The following is a 25,532-nucleotide window of genomic DNA, read 5'->3' as shown; positions in this document are numbered from 1 at the left end:
CTTAAAGTCCACGTCCGTGACCAGGATTCAAACCAGAGCTATATAGATCCGAAGACAATCAACACTTTCAAAAAAAGTCACACTTCAGGGGCCGAAAGCGGCGCCATTCAGTGCCAAACCTGCGGACTCCTCTGCAGACGAGTCCGCTCCACAAATATGCAGCACCGATGGAGGTAGGCTACTAGTGACTCATTCGTGCGCAATGACAATAAACAGACAAGGCTTGCTTTAAATGACTGCTAATCAAACCTACTCCAACAAAAGCAAGGTCACCTTGTGTGGGGTCTAGCAGAGATCTGAAGCTCGGGTCTGTTGTTTCTTCTTCTTCATCTCGGAGTGTACCAAAGAGCGAAGCTCTCTCTCCTTCAGGACTTAATTTGGTGGTAAATTCACTTTTTTTTTTGGGACCGCACCTGTTCACCTGGACCCACATCATCACGGTAAGTGGCTTTATTCATTTGTGGAGTCTAACCAGTCCAAACTAAACGAACTCTTTCTTAATTGTCATTGAAGATGCTCTAACAGGTGTTTTATAAGGTTTCTCCCTGCAAAGAGAATAGCATTAAGTGACAGAATCAGCCTGTAGTTTGTGTATGAATTGCACGTGTTTATGTTACACGGGATGTTTGTTCCGCTGAAACATTCTCATTTAGCCTTTAATAACCGGTTGGAGGTTTGGAAAGAGGGATGCAAGTCGTGTGTTTTTTTTCTGTGGGGGACTTTGATCAACAATGCAAATAATCACCTTGTGCTGATATTTGTCATGCAAGTGTGTGGATCCAAAGCCAGGCTTCTGATGACGATATAGGCCAAATTATTAATTGGAGTAAAGTAAAATTTTGTCTGCTCTTTGTAGGCTTTTATTTGCTTATTTTGCACATAGCCTTAACTCCAGATATTCAATATGTGCGTATTTCATAGCATTAGCTATACAACAATTAGTGCTGTGCTATTTATTATGACGATGACAAACATGAAGCTGTCTGGCGGCTGTAAACCATCATCCATCCTGAGCAGGATCAAGATATGACACTGAAATAACGTGCTCCTGTCAGTGGCTACTGGTTCAATTGGGGATTTTTCTTCTGTCAGTTAACAGTTGAACAAGCTGAACTTGTCTTAGATTCATCATTTTTCTTTGTGCCGACTAATTGAATCTCAACTTGTAAGACAGGATGTGCCCTTGGAACCTACAGGTCTGTGCCTCAGACTTAAGCATCTCTTTTCAAGCGGCCAATATTTAAAATATAATTTGTTCTTGGGGTTTTGGTCGCATTAAAGAAAAAATAGTGACCAGGCTTTTTGAGGTGAAGACTTTGGCACAGGGTCTCTGATGGCGGCGTCTGCACCCTCCTCCTCTGGCGGCGAACCGGATCCCAACTCGACAAATTTACGACCACCGGGCTCAAGTAGGTCCATCACAGATAAAATGCTATTTCATGTGTGCTATTTACTTTGTGGGCAATGCCATTAATCATTTTCATCGAGGGAGAGAGAGAGAGAGAGAGGCGGGGGGGGGGGGCAGAGATCCGCTGCCATTTGAGAAAGCTTCCTTTGCCACAAATCACCGCTGCATTTCATTCACCACACCGACCTCCCGGCATCTGCGTGACAGATAAATGCTGCTGTCAAAACCTGATGTCCTCTACTAACAGTAGCAATTAGCATGGAAAACAAGCCCGAGGCTGCACCACCGGAACATCCTATAAGAAAGGCTAAAAAAGTTTTTTTTTATTTGCAAATAAATTAAATTAAATTATTATTATTATTATTGTTATTATTATTATTATTATTATTATTATTAGGGGTGGTGTTTAATGCATTCATTTTGTGTGTGCATTTGGCTAAATGTGCTCGGGCTAAATAAAGTGCCTGCATGGAGAAATGAAAATTGCCCTGAAGTGGCTGTTAATTCAGCCGTATTAAATTGCCCCTAATGGTACACTTAAGCATTGAGCTTTTGAGAGAAGGGGCAATGTAGAAACCATACAGCCACCGCAGTCCTTCCATTGTCAGCTGGTAGAAAGAAAAAATAAGCCTGATCCTCCCGATGAATAGAGGTCTAAAATCATGTTAAAGGGCTAGATATGCTTCTGACACAATAACTATACAGATATTGGTGATTGTTACCTCTTTTTTAAAATAAAATATCATGCACTTATATTTCTGTACAGTGCAAACATTAGCTATTACTTTTTACAAATATTTGATTTCAGAGGGGCTGCACCTCTGCAAATGTCTATAGTCTGGTCTGAATGCTGTTTGTCAGCACATCTGCTCTTGTTTCTTTTCTTCCTTTTTTCTGTTTTTAGTTGTCCCTTTGTTGCCCATCTCATTTCCTCTGGCTTGGAGAAAATCATTGTGGGGACTGAGTTAAAGTGCGTCCAATGAGCTGAGCAGGGCAATGATTTATCTAATGATCCAAAGCAAGGGGTTACATTGGGATATGGGACTGCCCCCCCCCCCCTTCCATCTACCACCCCTCCTCCTCCCATTCTTCCCCTCCCCGAAATTGCTGCTTTTGAGGATTTGGTCTATGCTTCCCCTCCAAGGTTCCCCATCCCCTCTCTGGCTGGAAGCCCTTGATAACGCAGTAATTCTCTATCTGTCACTGGCCAGCCGGCTCATGTCTACTGATGCTCGCATTTAAACCAGCACCTATTCACTCAATTCGATCTTTAGCTTGGCGTGGATCCAAACGGCTAATTAATTTGAAGTTCTCGCCTAGGTCATGAACGCTGACATTCAGTGGAAATAGGCTAATTCAGATCCAGGGCCCTGAAGAGTGCCGGTTTAATGTTTAAATAATCCCAGTACACCCATGCGGGCTATTTTTGTTTCATCATGCGACATCACTTGACCTCATACGTCTCTCCATTTATTTTCAACATTAAATTGTTCAAGATATAAATGTAGCCTACACTTAAATTGGATTTTTTTTTCTAGTTGTTTTTTTGTTTTTGTCATTTTAGGCTATGATGCTTGGTGTGGAGTTGCTCATGGATGTACTAGAAAATTGGGAATGAAGATATGTGGTAAGTAGCTCTATTTAAAAAAAATAATAATAAAGTTATGCAAAAACTATGAATTGTCAAATAGAGATTAAAAAAAAATCAGGGTTTTTTTTGTGTCCACAAGCGCGACTGGCTATTCATGGCCTGCATCATATTACTCGCGGCTCAATGGAAACGGATTCCTCGACGAACAGGATTTTGAAATATCATCCAAACAACGATTACATATTTAGGTTAACCGATATTATTTAGTTTATAACGATCACACCTGATCTAGCTAATTTAACCAAAATGCAAAAAAAAAAAAAAAATGCGAGGAGCATCAACTGCCAAAACCATCAATTTATCTCTCAGTAGAAGCTGATGAAACTGAAGAGGGAATCAGGATGGATTTTCCGATTTCTACTTTTAGAGTCTATTCCCGTCTTCTACCACGCTGACCAAGGGCGGACTGACATCTACCATAATGGTGAATGCCATGCACCAGTGCGCAGCACAATCTTCTGGTATTTTTGACCGACACGTTCTGCTGGTTTCATTAAGTCCATTTAATTACCCAGGGCCGTATAAAGCTACACAATACGATGGGGAACGAAAACAAAGGTGTGGTTGGATTAGTATCACGGGGGAAAGGTTGAATGTCTCCAAAATAGCTTGTTGCCCAATCTTCAGATGAGTTTTCTGTCAAGTAGCCTACATGTGGACTATATTCTCCCCAGCACGCTTTATTTATACATTCACTTCACATTATCAAATGTTCCTTTGGCTTGTGTTGTTATCTGCTACTTGTGTTGTTGTGCTTTAATAACAATTTACAGTCGCTACATAACAGCAAGTTGTTTTTGCTTGGCTGGAGTTTGATGCTGATGTCACCGGGCTCAACCTCCCACAGAGACCTCCGCCCATAAACATGACTCCCTGAGCAGGATGGGACCCGTTTGTCATGAAAAAAAAGTGTGTGTGTGTGTGTGTGTGTGTGTGTGTGTGTGTGTGAGAGAGAGAGAGAGAGAGAGAGAGAGAGAGAGAGAGAGAGAGAGAGCAGTGTAGATCCTCGGAGATAGACAGAAAGGAGATAAAAATCAGAAATGAGAGCGGAGGATTATTAGTGGGCCTGGTAGACTCAAAAAGCTGCAGCTCTCAACATGTATGGGGAGTGTAATCACCCTGCGGATTCCTCTTCTTGTAATCGTTTAGGGTTTTTACAGAAGAACAACAGTCTGGAGGAAAGGAGCAGAATTGTGAGTTCCTTCAAGGAGCGCGCAGCCAAGAACCTGCTCTCCTGCGATAACACCGGAGGAGATGCGCATTTCAGACGCACGGAGACCGATTTTTCCAATCTGTTCGCCAGAGGTAGGCTACTGTATATGCTGGAGAAGAATGTATATGTATTTATTCTTTGGAATAAATGTTATACATATATAACGCATACAACTTTGAGAAATTCAACATTGTGTGGAGATTTGAATCTGGATTCTAATGACCAAATATATGCTTGATATAAGCAGATACAATCATAATAAATAAAAGTTAATATGCTGATGAATCAGATTGGTAGTGCCAAAATAATTATTTATAAGGTCTCACTGTATTTGTTTGTGGGTGTTAGTTCCTCAATGCTGCTTTTAACCCAACTGTTGGAGGATTTGCACAAAATAAATGAGTAGAAGTAATTATCAACTTGCTGAGAAACCCAGAGGTCACAGGAAGTTCAACAGTAAAAGTGAAAAGGACCAGGTTTACCAGAAGAGACACAAACGAATTTCAAATTTCATGGATTTATTTAATTTTGTAGATCTGTTGCCCGCCAAAAATGGAGAAGAGCCAACCATGCAGTTCTTGCTGGAGATTGTGGAAATCCTCACCAACTACGTCAGGAAGACCTTTGACCGATCCACCAAGGTCCTGGACTTCCACCACCCCCACCAGCTGCTGGAGGGCATGGAGGGCTTCAACCTGGAGCTCTCTGACCAACCCGAGTCTCTGGAGCAGATCCTGGTGGACTGCAGGGACACCTTGAAGTATGGAGTGAGAACAGGTAAGAACAAAGATGCCTGAAGGCGCGCAGCATGGCCTGCTGCAATCAAAAACTCTCATTAGCTTACATGCCAGTGTAATGATTACAGATAAGCCATTTTCTCTCTCACATTCTCAAATTATGAATTGTTTTCAGAAGATTATGTTGCTTTGTTGTCTCTTTTTCAATCGCAGGTCACCCCAGGTTCTTTAACCAGCTGTCCACTGGATTAGACATTGTTGGTTTGGCAGGAGAGTGGCTTACCTCAACAGCCAACACTAACATGTGAGTGCTGTGAGACAGTGTTGTTTATCACTTGGTTTTTTAAATAATATGTGCACTCCATAAATACACTCATGCAGATAATATTTGACATATAAGCAATAATAAGTGGATCAAGTTTGGAAGTCATTAGGTTCTAGTCTACCTTTTTAAAGATTTTATTTGTACTTATTGTTTTTTAAATGGCCCATGTAAAAATTATTGAAGTGACATACAGTAATTACTGTCGCTGGCAGAAGAATACTCTGCATGCTCTAATAGATTGTCAATCAAGCAGGAAAATAAGAAGCACAAAAGAAGACATTTGTAAAGCTACTCCCCCACAGAATTGTCAATGTTGGCCTGTGCTCAAGCTGTGGTCACATAATTCAGCCTTGCGGGCAAACTAAATTGCATATTGATTCGCATTCACAGTTTACATGGTGTCTTTGTTTTATTCTTGTGACATAACAATGCCAGGAGGGGGAAAGAGCCTCTCCCCCTCAGACCATCTCTACACAATATGGGCAGCCATCAGTGGGACTCAGTGATGAGTTTTGCCATTGCAATGAGAAACCTATCTTTAGTTTTTCATGACTGCATCAGAGGGGTGTTGAGTCATCTCTGTTGTCATTCTCTTTCTCGATTTTTATTGCATTTAATTGTTGTAGTTTACCTTATAAACTGGTAGCTCAATGTATGATGATTAACTTAGGGGAGACTTGACCCGAACTCTGGAACGTCCTAGTGGTCCAAGGTGCATACCATACGTACCATACCATACTTCCCAGGTTTGATTCCAGTCATGGTCCATGTTTTCCATTCTCATTATTGTAAACCATTAAATAAAGGTGAAATGCAGATTAAAAAAAACTTGATCAGTGGGGTCACATGCAGCTTCAGGGAACCTTTTTGATTATTGCAGGTTTTGAAAAGTCCCTTTCACTGTTTGAACTGTATGGCCACTTACCATCTGGAAAAGACATTTATCACAAAAAAAGAAGTATTTATTAATGAATTACTCAAATGTATAACTGCGAGGTTTACTCCTCAACGCAGCGGCCGCGGGTTTGACTCCGGTCTGCGGCCATTTGCTGCATGTCATTCCCCCTCTCTCTCCCCTTTCAAGTCTAAGCTGTCCTATACAAATAAAGGCCTAAAATGAAGAAAAAAAAGTATCTTAAAAAAAAAACATAATGGTGAATGCCAAAAAAAATTACCAGATAAAAAGGTTAAACACCAGAAAAAAAGGGATTTGTTCACATCCATTTCTTATTAATTGCTCAGGATTTCTCTAGAGAGTTCTCTTTTTATAAAGGGAGCCCTATTAGAAAATGGTACCATACAGTAATTTATAAGTTTTATCAGTACACAGTGGTGAAGCTTCTGAAGATTATATTAGGATTTTAGTGTAACAGAGGTGGAGCCTAAACCCTTTATTTTAAAACTCTGTTTAAAAAATTATTAACAGTCTCAAACATGTTTTAATAGCCTCATTCCTTCTAACATGGTTCAACCACCAGTCTGTCTTCCACAGCCTGCCTCAAAGAAGCACTGTAGTCAGCTTTTGTGTTATTGGCATATCACCGAGGATGACTTGAACCAGAGGGTGGAGGTTGCTTACATACTTGTAATTTACCTTTATTAATTACTCCATCAACCCTAATTACCCCTGGCAGATATTGACTGACACTAATAGACTGACAATCACATCCAGGTCTTACATAATCAGAATGAGTGAGCGTTGTCTGCATGAATGAATGCAGTGAAATTAATGTGCGACATCTGCAGAGTGGCATCTGACTTGTTTATTTTTTCCCTCTCTATATTGCTGTGTGTGTGTGTATGCTGACGATGCTGTGGGGCACAATGCGACATTCTGCAATGTTGCACTGATTAATTTACTTTCTTTGCGTGAACAGACAGATACTTATGTAATTAGAAGCATATTGGTCAGGAGAAGATGGATGAGCCTGCCTGTGTTGTAATTCCAAATTGACTATGCTCTTTTCTGAGGCAGAGGGGGGTTTAATGTACTTTGATTAGACAAGAAAAAAATATTTGCTGTGTCATTTCACTGCATCAAAAGGCCATTTCTAAAAGAACAAAATTGTGTTATCATTTAAGTGTGACTGTGTCCACAATGCTGTATCTGTTCCATTTCTATTGAGAGAGCAGCATGCTCAGTAACCATGCTGTACAATTAGAGTATACATGTTGTTAAATATCAGTGTATTTCATATTGATCCCATCACTCTCCTGCAGCCTGTAGGTGAAATGGAATTTAACTTGAATCAAATGGCAGAGAGAAAACTGTAGTATTTGTCGTACACAAATGTTAAGTTATACTGTATGTTCAATCAGGTTTTCATCACATATTAAAATGTTTTTTTTCCGGTTGGTTCCAGGTTTACCTATGAGATCGCCCCTGTCTTTGTGCTCATGGAGCAGCTGACACTGAAAAAGATGAGAGAGATTATCGGCTGGCCTGACGGAGAGGGCGATGGGATATTTTCTCCAGGTGAGAGACAAACCAGTACCTCAGAAACTCTCAAGTCCTCATGCAAACATGTCAGACTCTTGTTATTATGCCATACTATAACAGATACCACTAGGTGTTCTGGGTTCTGAATTTGAAGTTTTCACTTCTAAAAGCTCTCATTTGGTTTCCAGTGGTGAAAGATATAAAAAGATAATAAAGTACTCATGATGCAAATTGGCGCATTTCCGAATTATATAATAAATTTGGATTATAATTATTAATGCATTAATGTGTAAGCATCACTTTAATGTTGCAGCCTGTAAAGCCAGGGCTAATTTTAACCACTTTATATACTGCTGAGTAGTTTATTCTATAATGATGCATCATAATGTATGTGTTTATTACATTTTATTTTAATTATTTAAATCTGCAGTATCTAGTAATTAAATTAAATGTAGTGGAGTAAAAAGTACATTTTGTCTCCAAAACTTATGTAGCGTAAAGCACCTTAAAACAGAATTACTCAAGAGCAAGTACCTCAAATGTGTACTTAATTACCGTATTTACTTTCTACAGGAGGAGCAATCTCCAACATGTACAGTGTGATGATTGCCAGATATAAGTTCTTCCCTGAAGTCAAGACCAAAGGCATGACAGCTGCACCCAGACTGGTCCTCTTCACCTCAGAGCATGTTAGTCTTAACACTGTCTCTGTATAACTGTACCTTTATCACAAAGTTTGATAATCAATATCTTAAGTGTAAATCCAGCCTGATCTGTGACTGATCAAACATCCATTCTTGCAGAGCCACTATTCCATCAAGAAAGCCAGTGCAGCTCTGGGCTTCGGGACAGAGAACCTAATTCTTTTGAACACAGACAAGAGGTTTGTTTTTTACTGAACCCACATGCAGACAGTCTGGTAAAAGATCAAATATCTGGATGACTTACTATTGCATCTTTTTCTTTTACAGAGGGAGAGTCATTCCTGCTGATTTGGAAGCCAAAGTCATAGAGGCCAAGCAAAAGGTGAATGTCAACAACAATGACTCAGACATCATCCCCTCTAACTTATTAATTTGCTTCTATCAGTGTGCATTGAGAAAGACTTCTCTGAGCCGTGAAGTTTACTTGTAGCAAAGGAAACACTTATGTGTGTCAGAGCAGCGAGGTTATTTCAGTGAGGTTAAATACAATTCTGTCTGCTCACATGTGATGCTGCCCCGGTCTAAAGTACCTCTCCTTGAAGTAATTCTTCAAAGGCAAAGTGATGTGCAGACTAGAGGAAATGGCAAAGCAGTAGATACGATCACAGGGAGAGAATTAACATAACAACTTGAATTCAGCCCACAATTGTAGCTAATGTTTTTTCTCTCTCCGATGCTTCCGGTTTGCAGGGGTATGTGCCGATGTTTGTGAATGCCACCGCTGGTACTACCGTCTATGGAGCCTTTGATCCCATCAATGAAATTGCAGACATCTGTGAAAAGTACAACATGTGGCTTCATGTGGACGTAAGAGAATATCAATAATCTTCAATACAAAAAAAATAACATCAGCTGTACCTATCAGCCACTGTAATAGACATTAGCATCCGTCCTGTTATAAATATGTTGTTTCCTGTGCAGGGTGCATGGGGAGGAGGTTTGCTGATGTCCAGGAAACACAGACACAAGCTGAATGGAGTAGAGAGGTAAAATAGTGCAATTGTTCATATAAATGACGATTATTTGCAGTACAGGAAAACATGTTTTTTTAAGTGTAGATCATTTTACGTATCAAGTTCAGTTTACGAATCACAGAGAACACTACTCAGCCTGTGAAAGCAGTTGTATCATGTCTCTGGATGGATAACCCTGACATCATAAGGATAATTCTAAGCCTCATGATGTTGTCAGGGTTATTTTGGCATGGGCTTGGAGTGGAGGCTTCACCTTTTTAAGGAAGAAAAACTGCATTCAACTGGGGGCATTGAGTTTGAAAGACATGAGTATTTACCAGGTAGGAAGGGTCTTACATAAATGCTAATGAGTTACATTATGAGAAACGTAGGATCTGGTGTTTTGGTGTCTTGACCCATACTTGAGAATGAATGTCGGGATATCTTGGGCTTTGCTGCTTGACATTGATTTTAAAACAAAATGAATCTATCTGTCTTTTCTCATATTTTGTTTTACATTCTAACCCTTTATTAGATAGTAGACAGTAGAGGGATGACAGGAAATGAGGGAGGAGAGACAAATGGTGAATGACACAACAAAAGTCCCTAGGGGATGGATCACGGGGCCTTGTGGCTCATAGTCGGCACGTTAACCCCTTGGCCACAAGTGCAACCCAATCTGCCCTCATGGAAGTATTATACCAAATTGCTGCAGTACCTCTTTAAAATCTGAGCCAAGAGAATCTGGTGTACAATCTCAGATTTGTAGTCAGCTTGTACATGACCACAGAATTCTCCAACTCTATCTTTCAAAATACTCATGTGCACAGTTATTTCAATAAATGTAATAATAAGGATCAATATATTCTTAGATTGCCACTTCTGTTCCTGGACTTGACATGCACGCACGCACACACACACACACACACACACACACACACACACACACACACACACACACACACACACATACACAAAATCACAATAACAGAGCTGTGTTTACGGTTTCAATATTTGTGCAGGGCCAACTCAGTCACCTGGAACCCTCATAAAATGATGGGAGTGCCTCTGCAGTGCTCTGCCGTTCTGGTCAGAGAGAGGGTGAGTTTTCTTCACTTGCCTGCTGCTCACAATAACACCCCTGCATTAGCAGGATAAGATATCTGTTTTCGGCCGGTGGTTGGTAACCTTGCAGTTTCTTTCACCATGACTGTGTCCATTTCAGGGATTATTAACAGGCTGCAACTCCATGTGTGCTGGTTACCTCTTCCAGCCAGATAAACAGTATGATATTACATACGACACAGGTGACAAAGCCATTCAGTGTGGGCGGCATGTCGATATCTTCAAGTTCTGGCTCATGTGGAAGGCAAAGGTGTGCATTTTATTAGTTGTTTTCCAAAGTCTCTACTAACCCTGCTGCCATATCTAGAATGTAACAACTCCTTATTCTTTCCTTTTCAATCTACCTAAAAGGGAACAGTAGGATTTGAGCAGCATATCGACAAGTGCCTGGATCTGTCAGCATACCTCTACAATAAAATAAAAAACAGAGAGGGCTTCGAGATGGTGTTTGATGGAGAGGTGAGATAATTATTTACACAGACAGCAAATATTCACTGTACTGAGAAATCGGATGAATATAAATCAGAATGTATTGGATACTCAAGAAAATTCGCTGCAGCAACAAAGAAAAATTGTCTATACTATTCTGTTACTACTATTAGCTATCTGGGCTTTTTGTTTTGATAAATGACTACAACAATATATTTCCTATCTTAACTTGCTTTTAGGATTGATTGGACCATTTTGCATTGCTGACAAGTGAAAGCTGAAATTACAGAAGGCTGTTTTTATCGGCACTCATTACAAATGTTGTTCCCATTTTCTCTTATCAGCCGCAGCACACTAATGTGTGTTTCTGGTATACTCCACCGAGCCTTCGCAGCTTGCCTGATGGTGACGAGAGGCGGGAGAGGTTGCACAAGGTAATGACTAATCAATGTCCTTTTTAAGCTACATTTCTAGTTCCCCCTGCCCTCTTAGATTAATTCATATTGTGTCTATTTAGATTTAGGGATTCACACAGTAAAGCCGTGGACAAATTGTTTGTGCATATGCTTGTGTTTTGCAGAGTTTGGATGGTAACACATAATTTTTTTCCACAACAGGTGGCCCCAAAGATCAAGGCAATGATGATGGAGTCAGGGACTACAATGGTGGGTTACCAGCCACAAGGAAACAAGGTCAACTTCTTCCGCATGGTAATATCAAACCCCGCTGCTACCAGGTCAGACATCGACTTCCTGATCGAGGAGATTGAGCGACTGGGGCATGACTTGTAAAAGCCACACACCTGAACCCCCCCCCCACACACACACACACCCCCCCCTCCAAACATTTCCAACTCTGGAGAGACTTGAGCTTGACATCATGTCCCTTTTGTCTCATAAAGACGTTGACATTTTTGCTTACAAGTCTTTTCTGGCAATGCACAAGAAATAATATGCCCTGTGTGTCTCTGTCTCTTCTGTCTTTAGCAGCGATGACATATATTCAAAACATTTGTTAAAGTAAAACAGGACATAAGTCAAATCTGTGAGAGAATCACAAAAGCACTAGTATTCTTGCTAAACCGTATGTTAACAGGACATTTACATATATATATATATATATATATATATATATATATATATATAATGTTGACTAAATGAGATTAACACTGGTTACTTTTCATGTAAATATGAAATAGCAGGAATATCTGAGCACTTGAATGATTCTTTCTATAGCAGCTATAAAAAATATATATTTTACTGTTGTACTATGTGAAGGTCAGAATTTAAAACAGAATTACATCAAAATAAATTCAGTAAAGTATCAGAGCACAATGTAGGGAACCTTATAGCATTGACATAAAGAGTATTAATGTAATATATACATATGGTGTACTGACTGTTGGTGCTCCATGTTGTCTGTATAATTATCAAGCCAGATGCACCACCACATTGTACCCTAGCTGTTATTTCCTTTTGATATTACATAGGTGGAAATATATAACACAGTCATTGTAATTTGATCGCTGTGTTTTCAGAGATTTTTGTGTAGATTGTGTATAGTATTGTTACATTGCCTTTGTGCCAAATGTGTTCTAGATTTACAGTGAAAAACTCCTATATATAAATCGACCATACAGTATAGAATGTAATAGATGAATCACTTTATTTATACCCAGAGATTCGAATTGTGAATAGGTAATATGCTGTTCTGTTCCATTTGTAATGTATTGTCCTTCCTATTTGGAAACTCAACTGTATGATATCACACTGTTTTGAATAACATTGAATTCTTTTAGTGCATTTGTGAACCAAAGAAGGGTTGATTTACATGTATGAACATGCCCTTATTCTCCCTTATGGATGAATTCAGATGTTTATATAAGAATACTTTACTTACCACCCTTAACTTTAGTGCAATCTATGTTGTGTAACTGTGCAATGTCATTGTGATTCACTGACTGAATGTTGTCCAGACACTTGGAAGGCATGACTGGCAGTGCGGCTGCTACTGCCGGCGCTTTGTTCATGATAAAAAGCACAATGCTTAACCATGATCACGGGGCAGCTTTTATTCTACAGACATGGTGATTGTCTGTATTATAATGTGATAAGTGGAGTAAAACTATAATATGCAAACTTTTATTTGTCTTAACATGCTCAGTATAGGCACACTTTTATGTTGAGAAAAACAATGTGAAAGAAACTGGGATTATTTATCATGCAGAATTTTGCTTGAATAAAGAAATGCACAGCATTTGCTACAGTGATAAGATTTATTGAAAAAGTGTACATATCTGAATTAGTGGGATGACATATCCCTTGTTAAATTCAATGTAGGCACTTTAACTTCATGCCATCATTTGCAGAGTAATATTGTTGTATCCACAGCATTAATAAAGACAAAAGCTGTAGAAAATGTGGGCACATTTTTTTTTTGCAGTTTGTAAAAGGACAAATAAATATATGTATGGTGAACAAGACTTACCTTGTTTGACATTATAGGTGTAAAAATAATTGCAAAACCAACCATTTCTTCCACATTCTTCTGAAAAATCCCCCACAATATATAGAAAAGCATTAAACTGATAAGCCTCCCCTTTGCTACAAACTGCATTGCAGACTTGATTCACATCATCAGTTCAAATCATGTTTATTAGCAAATCTCATAAAATTAGGAGAAGTATCAAAGTGATAAAACAATGCTAGAGAGTTAAAATACACTCTGTCTATTGTTCTGGCTATTCATCATTCACTACCAAAGACATGTTGAGTGTGAGAGAACTGTCTCTGTACTGGTATCCAACCTCCAGACATATATATGCAAATAAATAATCTCCATATATGGAGAAAAATTCACGATGTGGTAGTATGATTAATCAATCTTGGCCTGATAGTGTCTATATAAAACTCCACAGTCGGAGACAAGTTTGCGTAAATGTGCATATATTCTTTCCTTTTTTCTTGTACATCTTTTCAATCCACCTGGCTGTCACCAGCTATTGGTCAGATTAATCACCCTGGAGGGACTTTTTATTGGTTGATCATCTCACAGCTGAGATTTCATGAGCACCCCCTGCCAATTCCCTCACTCCTCTCATTACTCACACTTTTAAGATATTTATCATAAAAAGCATTAGACTGTGCTCTCTCAACATTTTTTTCTGAGGCGCCTATTTCAAGGCTCTGCCTGGCTGGGTTTTATTTCGACACAGCCAGAGAGGGACTGGCGGTTTCCACTGGTTCTCCTCCCATCCTCCACCAGGGCAGACACTGCTTCTTTGTTTCATGCTTCAGTGCAGCGATCATTACAGACCCGTGTCACTGGCTGCTGTGTAAAGTTACAGGGAACAGAGGATTCAAGAGATAACTACTCATATAATGGGGTAATAGAAATAATAACCCCTGACATCATCCCGAATCTAAAGGGAGAATGATTTTTTTTTTTTTTTTTTGCTGCTCTGCATTGTCAGTGAAGGTTAAACGCGCCAAAACATAATGACATGGCTAATTTGGAAGCAGGTGTTGGAGAATCTTATAATGACTGAATGCAAATGAAAGCAGGCCCTCAGCTGTCACAGTCACAGTAGTAACTTGCAAAACATGAACAAATGGCCACTCAAGACTAAGTATACAAATATCAGTCTATTCAGTAAAAAGCAAAATGTATACATTTGGTATATAATGGTAAATAAAGTTTGAAAAGAAGAGGTTTGTTGCTGGTTGCTTAGACATTAAAATTGATAGTAGTATTTTAAGGGGTTCATCACTTTAAACAACAAACAGTATCTCCATCAATTCTAATTACGAGCATAAATAAAATTTGATCAAGAGGAGATCAGGCCACTAAAATAATAAGGAGCTGAAGCAGTTCTGTTTTAGCAGTAGCCTCTGTTTCTGGAGGGGTGGGTGGGCTGGCTCTGAACACCAGACTGTGAAACTCTTAATGTCTGTCTCTGCACTAGTCTGTTCACCCTCCATTTCACACCTGGCACACACCTGGCACACACACACACACACACACACACACACACACACACACACACACACACACACACACACACACACACACACACACACACACACACACAGACCATCACATTTATTGAGCTCGTTGCATTGCCTTTTTCTTCTTGTGTGTTAACTATATTTCCATTAAGGACACATTTTGTGAATATTTTAAGGTTGAAGCAAAGTTTTCCTCACACACACATTAGGTCGCTCACCCATCTATCCTTTCTCAGCTGTGTTACTCCTCTCCCTTATATATCCACGAATCTCGTCAGTGGTTTCCAAAGGAGCCAAATATATCTCCCGCCCCTGGGAATCACTGCCACATTAGCTTCCTGATAGATACTGACATTCCCATTGTGTAAGGCAAGTCTAATGAAATGATGATGATGATATTGACTGCGGGCTGCTTGCCAGCCCTTCCCCCTTCCTCTTCTCCACACATTGTTAATACACACATGCAGCTATGGCCACAATTTAGCCTGAAAACAATTCCTTTTTTAAACCTTTTCAACCATATTCACTTAATGATCCCCAGTTCAACGTGGGCAGCATTTTTGCTCTAATACTTGTTCAAGTTAAAGGTCAATAGTTACGTGTTCTTGTGCTATAAAAGGTGTTTATTTGCCACTGCAATCTGCTCATTTTGTTCTTAAATTCAAATAGCAAGCATGCTTGACATTAAAAAAACAGAATCAATTGAAACACCTCAAGGCCTCTGACTTCTAAGGTAATTATAATTGGTTACACTTATCTAAATAGCCTCCTCTTATTGACTGTGTGTCCACAGCTTGATTAATCTTAAGAAAGTACATTTTAAGCAGGAGATTAATAGTCCAGAGACTGTAGCTTGCCTGGCTGTCTTCATAGCTGGGGAGTGTAAACCTAATGTAGCACTTGTTAAAGTTTAAAGGCTGCTAGTAAATGTCTCTGTTGGACATTTTTCTAAAGGAATAAGCATAAGCCCAGGAGCAATTACACTGCAGCTTACCAAGTCTCTGTGTAGTGATTGCTATCATGCATGCTAAATGAACAAAACAATTTCTAAGCACACAACAGTGATCTAGTGCTCTAAAGCTTTCAAGTGTGGTATTTGATGTCTTTTCTTTCCTGAATAGGAATTATGAGGCAGCAGCACAGGACAGGAAACATGTGTCTGATGTTGCTGACATTAAAATGATAAACAACAACAATAATGATGTGACTCGTACTGGTGTTTTCCTCTGCTGCTCTGTCATCTTAAAGCAGGCTTTTCTAATTCACTTAGCATTTAATCTCTACCTCCCAGCACAACAGAATTATGTCAGCACGGAGCATGTATTTATTAGATGACCCGTAGAAACGCAGTGCACAAGCAAACAAGAGGACCTTGATATTCTATCAAATTATGGCCACTTTGTTAATGTCTTCCTGGCCTCATCAGACTTGTGGTATAAATACCTGAACTAAAGTACAGCGCTTTGCAGCTTTAGTTATAAATTCTTTGGAGAATTGAAGAAGTATAAATCTGAGAGAGCTATCCAGAACAGTGATCAGCGTCAGCAAACTCCTGCTGAAATACAGAGTTTATTTATCTGCTTCCTGAAGGAGCAAGTGTCACCATGTGAAGTTTATTTCTCACTGGTAGTAGATAAAAGATAAGAAGATCTGTTAATGGACCAATGAATGATGTAAGTTTCCAATTTTTATGGTATTGATATTAGGACTTCAACCAATTATTAATTTTATAATTGATTAATCTGCTGATTATAAAAAAAGCAGCAAATCCTCACATTGGAGAAGCTGGAACCTTTAATGTTAAGTTTTTTGTTTGAAAACTAACGTAAATGATGAATCGATTATCAGAATACTTGACAATTCATTTTCTGACAATCGACTAATCGGTTAATCAACTAATCGCTTCAGCTCCATGTCTAAACATTGATATTGCTATCTATAATAAAGAGAAAAAATGAATTAATTAATAATAATGAATGTCAAAGTAGGCTAGAAATTCCTATATCTTACTATATCCTATACACAATAATAGAAGAGATCCAACAATCTCAAATGATGGAAACAAGCCTCAAGATGACTAGTCCTTATGAGAATTTTCAGTTAAACATATTGATCACAAAATGAGCACCAAGCAATATATGAATGTTAAATATTTCATAAACAGGCAGGCCATTGTGTGCCTTCACAGAAGCTTCACAAGTTATTGTATGTTCTTGTGTCTATGTTCAGAAACTGACTTTAGTTTTACACTCTTTCCTTACATGTTAAATGATGATGATCAAGTAACGTGAAAAGTTTGACCTCTAAATGCTTTTGAATCCCCACTTGAATTAGCCAGGAAACACCATAAGGGAGTAGTTCAGGTAACCTAGGGAGTATCCAGATTTGTGCCATTGTTGATAATCTATGCTCCACTAGAAACTGAAAAGATTAGAGAACAGTATTTAGTTTTTCTTCCAAGGTGAATGCTGTCTAAATGTGGGGAAAGGGTTAAAATATTCCTCGCACTGGGCTCCTTTCAACATCCGTGTCTTGTGAGCTAAAACATAAATATGTGTTGTATCAGTGTCTCCAGAGATGTTGGTGCAAATTATGTGGTGGATTTTGAGGCTGTAGTGTTGATGCAATAACCAACCGAACCAACCTGTTCACCAAGATGTTGTTCATGATCTGCATGTCATGGCTTTAGACTAATCAATTTGTTGTATCAAATAGTCTTGCAATTAAAGTACTCACTTTTTTATATTTGTCTTGGTGAATTTGTTATTTTAAAAAGTCATATCAATTTGATGATTTTCCAACATTTTGAGATAACATTGTATTTCTAATTTCCAGTGAAATCAATTAAGAATGTTCTTTCTTTTTCTCTGTCAAAAGTTTGAGCAGGATACTAAAGTAATTATTCTGATGTGATTATATGAATCTCAATGTTGGCTCAGATCACAGTGTCAAGAAGAACATTTTCTTGTCAGAATACAGTCTATCACACAATGCTTGATCTCCTCTCTTGAATAAGGATGCCTTTTAAGCTTAAAGTATCATTCAGCACAGCCTGCAGAGATACAAAATCAAGGTGAGCTCTGACTGACAGCATAACTGATGATTGATGAGGTGAATCATAATGCTGTGCAAGTTTATTTCAAATTATTTGATAAGAGCTGCTGCACTACAGAGATATTCAACTATATATGCATTAATCTACTCCTTGAGCCCATGTTCTTTATAGCACTGATGATATCCCTTATTATCTCTGTTTGATCAAAGAGACAATTTTATTCTTTCACATCTCTCCCAGCTCTCGTTTCTGCTCTGGCATGATTATACGATCAAATCAAAAGCAGCTAGGATCTGAATAAAAAAACAACTTTCAAAAATAAAACTGAGATTTTCACTGATAGCGCTCAGCTATGTTAATGGTATTAGATGCTGACAGGAAGTTCATCTTCCAGAAAATCTAAGGTAAGGTATCATTATTCTACATATCTCTGATCATACACACAACCTCATTCAAGCAGCTAAACTACAACATACCAGACAATACAAACTACAGGAAGTAGGCAGAACTCTAATTGACTGCAGACACTGTCATTAAATAATTGCTTAAGTAACACTGCTAGGTAGCAATACTATTGTGTGAATGCTGATTTAGCAGCATTCACACTGTATTGTTATCCAATTCTTCCTTATGACTTCCAGTCACCTACTACATCTTTAAGGACATTTGTGCTTGTATTAAACTTTTTTCTACCATTTGTACTTTTAAAAAAATGAAGTTATTTTTCTTTTTACACTGAAAGTCAATGGAGCAATCTTCAAATCCTCTTCAGGCTTTTCCACTTCGAAATGCTACTCCTCCCACATACTTTCAACTACAGAAATCATTCAAACTTTAAACTATTCACAAAACCTTCAGCTATTAGAAAATGATTTAACTTTTTGATATATTTTTGTGTGGAGTTTGCATGTTCTTCCAGACTTTATTTGACATACTATACTACTATACTAGACTTTTTTATGACATTTTTCAACATATACTATGACTTTTGTATCACTTTTTTCGACATACTATACTAGACTTTTTTCGCTATAATATGACTGACTTTTTTCAACATACTACACCATGACTTTTTATCACTTTTTTCACCATTCTATATAATAACTATTTTCGACATACTATACTATGACTTTTTTATCACTTTATTCAGCATACTGTACTATGACTTTTTTTGACATGCTATACTATGACTTTTGAAATCACTTTTTTCGACCTCAAATACTATGACTTTTTTATTAGAAAAGCTGAAAACGATTCAGCTTTTTGATATCTTTTACAGTTTTTGTGTTATCAATGTTTAAGGTTCGTGCTTCTTTCAGGATTTTTCTGCATTTATAATGGATGTGTATTGCGTGACTTGTACTTTTTGTGTGGACTTTGCATGTTCTTCCAGACTTTCTTTGAAATACTATATACTATGACTTTTTAAACATACTATACCATGACTGTGTGTCAGTAGTTAGCACTGATCCAACAACCACCAGCAAAAAGGAACTGCAGAATATTACCCTTGGTTTGATTCCAGTCCGAGCTGGGCCTTTTTGTGTGGAATTTGCATGTTCTTGCAGACGCTTTGACATATTATACTATGACTTTTTCATGACTTTTTTCAACAAACTGTACTAAAACTTTTTATCACCTTTTTCAACATACTATACTATGAGTTTTTTATCACTTTTTTCGATATACTATACTATGACTTTTTCCGACATTACACTATGACTTTCTTATCACTTTTTTCGATATACTATGCTATGACTTTTTCGACATGCTATACTATGACTTTTTTTGACATACTATACTATGACTTTATCACTTTTAACGACATGCTATACTATGACTTTTCATAAATTTTTGACATGCTATACTATAAATTTTTTTGACATAGTATAAAAAACATTTAATGGCTTTTTTGATATACTATACCATGATTTTTTATCCCTTTTTCCTACATACTATACTATGACTTTAATGGCTTTTTTGACATGCTATACTATGACTTTTTATAATTTTTTCGGTATACTATTACATTTTCATCACTTTTTTGACATGCGATACTATAACTTTTTTAACACTTGTTTCGACATACTATACTATGACTTTTTATCACTTATATAACTTTTTTGACTATGATATTTTTCAACATACCATACCATAACATTATTAGGATAAGCATTTCTCTGGGAGAAACTGATAACAGTGTTGCAAAGAGAGTTGTTTGAATGCAGCCAGTTATATTGTTGACATGTAGCCGTGGCAGAATAATGGCAATGGTTTGATGAAGATGGGATTAGTGACCCATCATCTTAACCATTCGGCCCGCTCATTTGCCTTCATGATTTTACAAAGTAAAGGGTATTTACAAAGTAAAGGGTATTTACAAAGTAAAGGGTATGTAAAGGGTATTTACAAAGTAAAGGGTATTTACAAAGTAAAGGGTATGTAAAGGGTATTTACAAAGTAAAGGGTATTTACAAAGTAAAGGTCCGATCCAGGTCACGCCCTGAGTGTTTACATAGGCCTAGTATATTTAAATGTGGCATGGCGTAGATGAGGAAGATACGATCTAGACGGAGCTACACGGTCATTGATGATATAGGGGAATTAGCTCAAATGGTAAAGTGCATGTGAGAGGTAGCAGGATTCATTCCCGCAGTCTCCAGAGGAATTTAGATTCTTCTGTATTTTTTACTTGTGCCACCAATTAAACAGAAACAAGCAACTGTCCTAACATACTATACTATGACTTTTTTATCACTTTTTTCGACAAACTATGCAATTACTTTTTTAATCACTTTTTTTACATGCTATAATATTGCTTTTCAACATGCTATACTAGGATTTTTTTGTCATACTATATAATTACTTTTTTTTATCACTTATTTGATATACTATATCAAATACTATATTTTTCATCACTTTTTTACATGCTATACTATGACTTTTTATCACTTTTTTCGATATACTATCCTATGCCTTTTTTCAACATATTATACTATCACTTTTTTATCACTTTTTTTGACATAGTATACTATCACTTTTTTTAAATACAATACTATTACTTTTTTATCACTTTTTTCGACATACTGTACTATGACTTTTTATCACTTTTTTGATATACTATGCTATGACTTTTTTGACATACTATACTATGACTTTATCACTTTTTTTGACATGCTATACTATGACTTTATCACTTTTTTCGACATACTATACTATGACTTTATCACTTTTAACGACATGCTATACTATGACTTTTCATACAGTTTTTACATGCTATACTTTGACTTTTTCGACATAGTATACTATGACTTTTTTTCGACATGGTATACTATGACTTTTTTTTCGACATATTATACTATGATTTTGTTATCACCTTTTTTTGACATACAATACTATGACCTTTTAATGGCTTTTTTTGACATACTATACCAGGAATCTTCAACAGGGGGTCCGGGACCACCAGGGGGTTCTCAGAGTCAATCCAGGGGGGCCTCCAAATTATTGTTAATTTTTGAAAGTTTTTTCAAAACTTAAAAAGTCTTAACATGATTCCAACATATTATTAGAAAATATAGATCCCCACTGATGGTAGGCTTACTGGCCTATAGGTAATGTAGTCACTAAGGTGTAGCCACAGATACAGTTCATCCCAAAGGATTGACTGTTTCACATTTAAGGTATAATATTATAACATGATTTATAAAATCATGCCAACAATTCTTAAGCTATTTGAATAGCTTTGTATTCTATGCGAAAAAGGTATCTATAAATGCTTTAATAAAAGTTATTGTAGGACCAGATTAATATGCAACTTAATTTTATACAATATATGTAGTAGTGGGGTCCCTGATCCGTCTCTCTTTCAGTTAAGGGGTCCTTGGCTTGAAAAACGTTGAAGACCCCTGTACTATACTATGACTTTTTTCAACATACTTATACTATGACTGTAGCTCGGTGGTTAGCACTGCCAGCAAACAGGAACTGCAGAATATTACCCTTGGTTTGATCCCAGTCTGGGCGGGGCCTTTTTGTGTGGAGTTTGCATGTTCTTTCAGACGTTTTGACATATTATACTATGACTTTTTTATGACTTTTTTCTACATACTATACTATGACTTTTTCGCCATATTATACTATGATTTTTTTCAACATACTACACTAAAACAATATTAGGATGAGCTGGGAGAAACTGATAACATCATTGCAAATAGAGTTGTTTGAATGCAGCCAGTTATATTGTTGACATGTAACTGTAGCAGAATCACAGACTCTGGTTTGATGAGGATGATACACGAACCCACGCTTGCAGAGCACAATGAATAAGCAGTACCGACCTTAACCACTCAGCTACCTCGTCTGCCTTCATGTGTTTGTTTTTTTCAATACTATAACAATGATTTTTACGACTTTCTATACTATGACTTTTGCGACATACTATACAGACTTTTTCGGCATACTATACAGTCTTTTTCGGCATACTATGCAATGACTTTTTTTGATATACTATGCTATGAATTTTTTAACATTCTATACTATGACTAAGGGCACAGCTAATTGGGATCCTATAATAAACTAAACTAAACTAAAATATGTTTTGACTTTTTCGACATACTACGACTTTTTAATTTCTGGCAAGGGCAATGTGGAGGGTGGGGGTGTGGCCTTGACCAACTGCCACTTTGCTTGTTTGAAAGCCATGATGTCTCTCTTTCTCATGGGTGGGCCAGTTTTTCTGGGCGGGCAAAGCAGAGAAAGTAGAGGTAACCTTGCTCCTTATGACCTCATAAGGAGCAAGATTCCAGATCGGCCCATCTGAGCTTTCATTTTCTCAAAGGCAGAGCAGGAGACCCAGGGCTCAGTTTACACCTATCGCCATTTCTAGCCACTGGAGATCCATAGGCAGGCTGGGTGAACGCATATTAATGTTAAAAAACCTCATAAAGAGACCTTTTCATGCCATGGGACCTTTAACAAATAGTAACTGCCGCTCAGCGTCATGGAGCTCGTAGCTGCCGGGACCGGCCGGTGGTCTCCTAATTTCATTAGATATCTTACGTTTTGGTGTGCATATATTTTTGTATAATATACAGATCTGTTCATGAGAATGCTTTGCATATCTATAAGTTTATATGTCTTTCTCCGTCTGTCTGCTGTGAAGATATAGTGGTGCAGATAGGCAAAACATTTGAACCACTGTCATTTCTTACTCTTTATTTTGCATCCTTCATCGCTTTCCCACTTTTGTAGCTATTTATACTGATTCAGCTGCTTTCCATGATTATGCTACTTAAAGCTATAGTGTGTAGTTTCATGTCTCCCCCCATCCCTCCTCCATGCAGTTGTTAGTTGCCAAGGAGGACAAAAAAAGGAGGATTAAAAAAACATGATGGAATCTTTCAAAGAGGTAATTATCTTCACTCTATTTTCTGTGCGCAAAAGTCACCGTAGGACACAATCTTCTGAACATAGCCATACTGAGAAATAAAGAGAGAGTTGTGTGGAGCTGATAGTCTTGATTAGCTTTGTAGCAACTCATTTGGCAATGGCTTGAATGTAACAGACGTTCATTAATAACAAAGAATTACCAATAAATATTTAATTTAAGCCTAAAAATGTTCCACATCTTTCATTCATTGTAAATTCTTTTCGTACTTTTTGAAAAAATTTAAGACAGCTGATTAAGATTTCTTAATTTGACCCACCCATTTTACCAACTCATTCATTACTCTTTCATTTACTACTTCAGCCAAATAAAAGCCAGCAATTTAGTTTAGCATCAGCTTTTACAAAAAAATATTGGTATTATTTGGCTTTTTAAGACATTTTTATTAATTAGAACTATATCCACTTTTCACTACAACTTTACCTTCTTACACATTTTAACCAGCAATTCAGAAATAGCGGCAGCTTTTCAAAAAACGTTAAAATATTCCACTTTTTTGATACATTATTGGTATTATTCAACATTTCAATGAAATTCATACTAATTAAAATCATTCCCACTTTTCCAACTATTCTCACTTATTCACCTTCTTATTACGCAATTATGCCAGCAATCCAGTTTAGCTTTAGCAATTTAGCTTTTCAGCATTCAGAAGCATTTTCTGCAGGAAATGCATTTTCTGGTTTGAAAGTAGTGCATTCAAAACTTTAAAAAAAGGTATGTATAAGCAGCAAAATGTACTTAAGTTTAAAAAATATTCATTACCACATTAGGAACGTTGAATTATTAGAGCATTTTAACATTTTACTGGTGCTAGTGACAGAACAAACAGAAATAACAGTCCCAAACAGGCCGAGCCTGGCCACAAGCCATGATTTTTGAATTATGAGTCCTATGCATTGACTTAGTTTAAACAAGCAATATAAATACCTTGTTACAATTTTCCCATGAAGACAAACCTTGTGGGGCCCCGCTATTGACCCTGCACTGTGTATGTCATCTCAAAGTTTACATACAATAGGCTACTGTGCATGCAGAAGATAAAATAAGAGAAGATAAGATATACTTATTGTCCCGTAGAGAAATTTATTCTGGACCATGTACTGCAGTTTTACAGAAGATAAAATCATACATGCTATGTGAACATCACATCACATAACTTCATGCAACAAAAAGCATGAAGCAATAACAAAACCATACAACACAACCCACACAACCCACACAACAACACATGGCTTGTTTTGAATTCCCACTATGTCTTATATGTATCAATTTACACATACACACCTTCTGACAATGGCAACCTATTGCACAAGCCCCTTGGCCAACATTGTTCATTACCTTAGCATTGATCATTTTAATGAACATGGGCAGGAACATATGTTTATAATGGTTCGGCCTGCTGTTGGGGACCCAAATCTCCTACCAGAAAGTAAAAGCTGGAATTCTGGGTGGAGAATTTTGTGTTGGATCAGTTATCACTTAGATTACACATGACAGTTTAACAACACTGCACATCCAGACTAACCAGTTCTTATGTGCATGATTAATGCTATTTTTTTTTAAACACATCTTTTAGGAATATGTACTGTAAGCAAAATATAATTAAGATCCAACACTATATTTTTACACAACACCCCAATTAGGATTATTCTTAGTTGAAATGGTACTGTATTTGTGGTAATTTCTATTGTAAATGTGCCAAAGCAGTTGCTAGGCAAAATTAGTTACTTTGCAGTATTATAATAGCGAGTCTACATTTCATGTGTACACATGTTGTCATCAGACAGCTCCCACAGGCGATATTACGAATCCCACTATGGCCACGCCAAGACCCGCCCTTCAATAGCGTTCACACACTACTATTGGCCAGGCGTCCATGCTTACATGTACAGGTCCTATCCCCTGACCAATCCCCTAACCCTAACCTTAACCACTCGAGATGAATTGCCTAACCGCAACCAATCGAGCTGCTTCGTAGGGCGGGTCTTGGCGTGGCCATAGTGGGATTCGTAATTTTGCCTCCCACAGAGGGTTGC

At 37.6% G+C, this 25,532-nt stretch overlaps 1 protein-coding gene across 1 annotated transcript; it reads left to right on the top strand.

The window, feature by feature from the left end:
• The first annotated feature begins 977 nt into the window (after positions 1 to 977).
• Positions 978 to 11,776, top strand: LOC114563881 (glutamate decarboxylase 1). The gene is made up of 16 exons (XM_028590840.1): positions 978 to 1,409; positions 2,973 to 3,035; positions 4,209 to 4,364; positions 4,807 to 5,049; positions 5,223 to 5,313; positions 7,698 to 7,810; positions 8,348 to 8,463; positions 8,578 to 8,657; positions 8,746 to 8,800; positions 9,169 to 9,285; positions 9,400 to 9,464; positions 10,454 to 10,532; positions 10,657 to 10,806; positions 10,908 to 11,015; positions 11,330 to 11,419; positions 11,603 to 11,776. Exons 1-16 carry the CDS (start codon positions 1,334 to 1,336, stop codon positions 11,774 to 11,776), a joined length of 1,776 nt encoding a protein of 591 aa, XP_028446641.1. The 5' UTR covers positions 978 to 1,333.
• The last annotated feature ends 13,756 nt before the right edge of the window (positions 11,777 to 25,532 follow it).

This window comes from Perca flavescens, chromosome 11 (assembly GCF_004354835.1).
Source record: "Perca flavescens isolate YP-PL-M2 chromosome 11, PFLA_1.0, whole genome shotgun sequence".
NCBI lineage: Eukaryota > Metazoa > Chordata > Actinopteri > Perciformes > Percidae > Perca > Perca flavescens.
The sequence above is the reverse complement of the archived record's forward strand: the minus strand, read 5'-3'. Positions and strand labels throughout refer to the sequence as shown.

Excerpts from the sequence above, each read along its gene's own strand:
- LOC114563881 (XM_028590840.1), top strand. The coding sequence starts at position 1,334 with ATGGCGGCGTCTGCACCCTCCTCCTCTGGCGGCGAACCGGATCCCAAC. Across the intron at positions 8,658-8,745 it reads CTTTTGAACACAGACAAGAG|AGGGAGAGTCATTCCTGCTG; the intron begins GTTTGTTTTTTA and ends TTTCTTTTACAG. Across the intron at positions 9,286-9,399 it reads ACATGTGGCTTCATGTGGAC|GGTGCATGGGGAGGAGGTTT; the intron begins GTAAGAGAATAT and ends TTTCCTGTGCAG.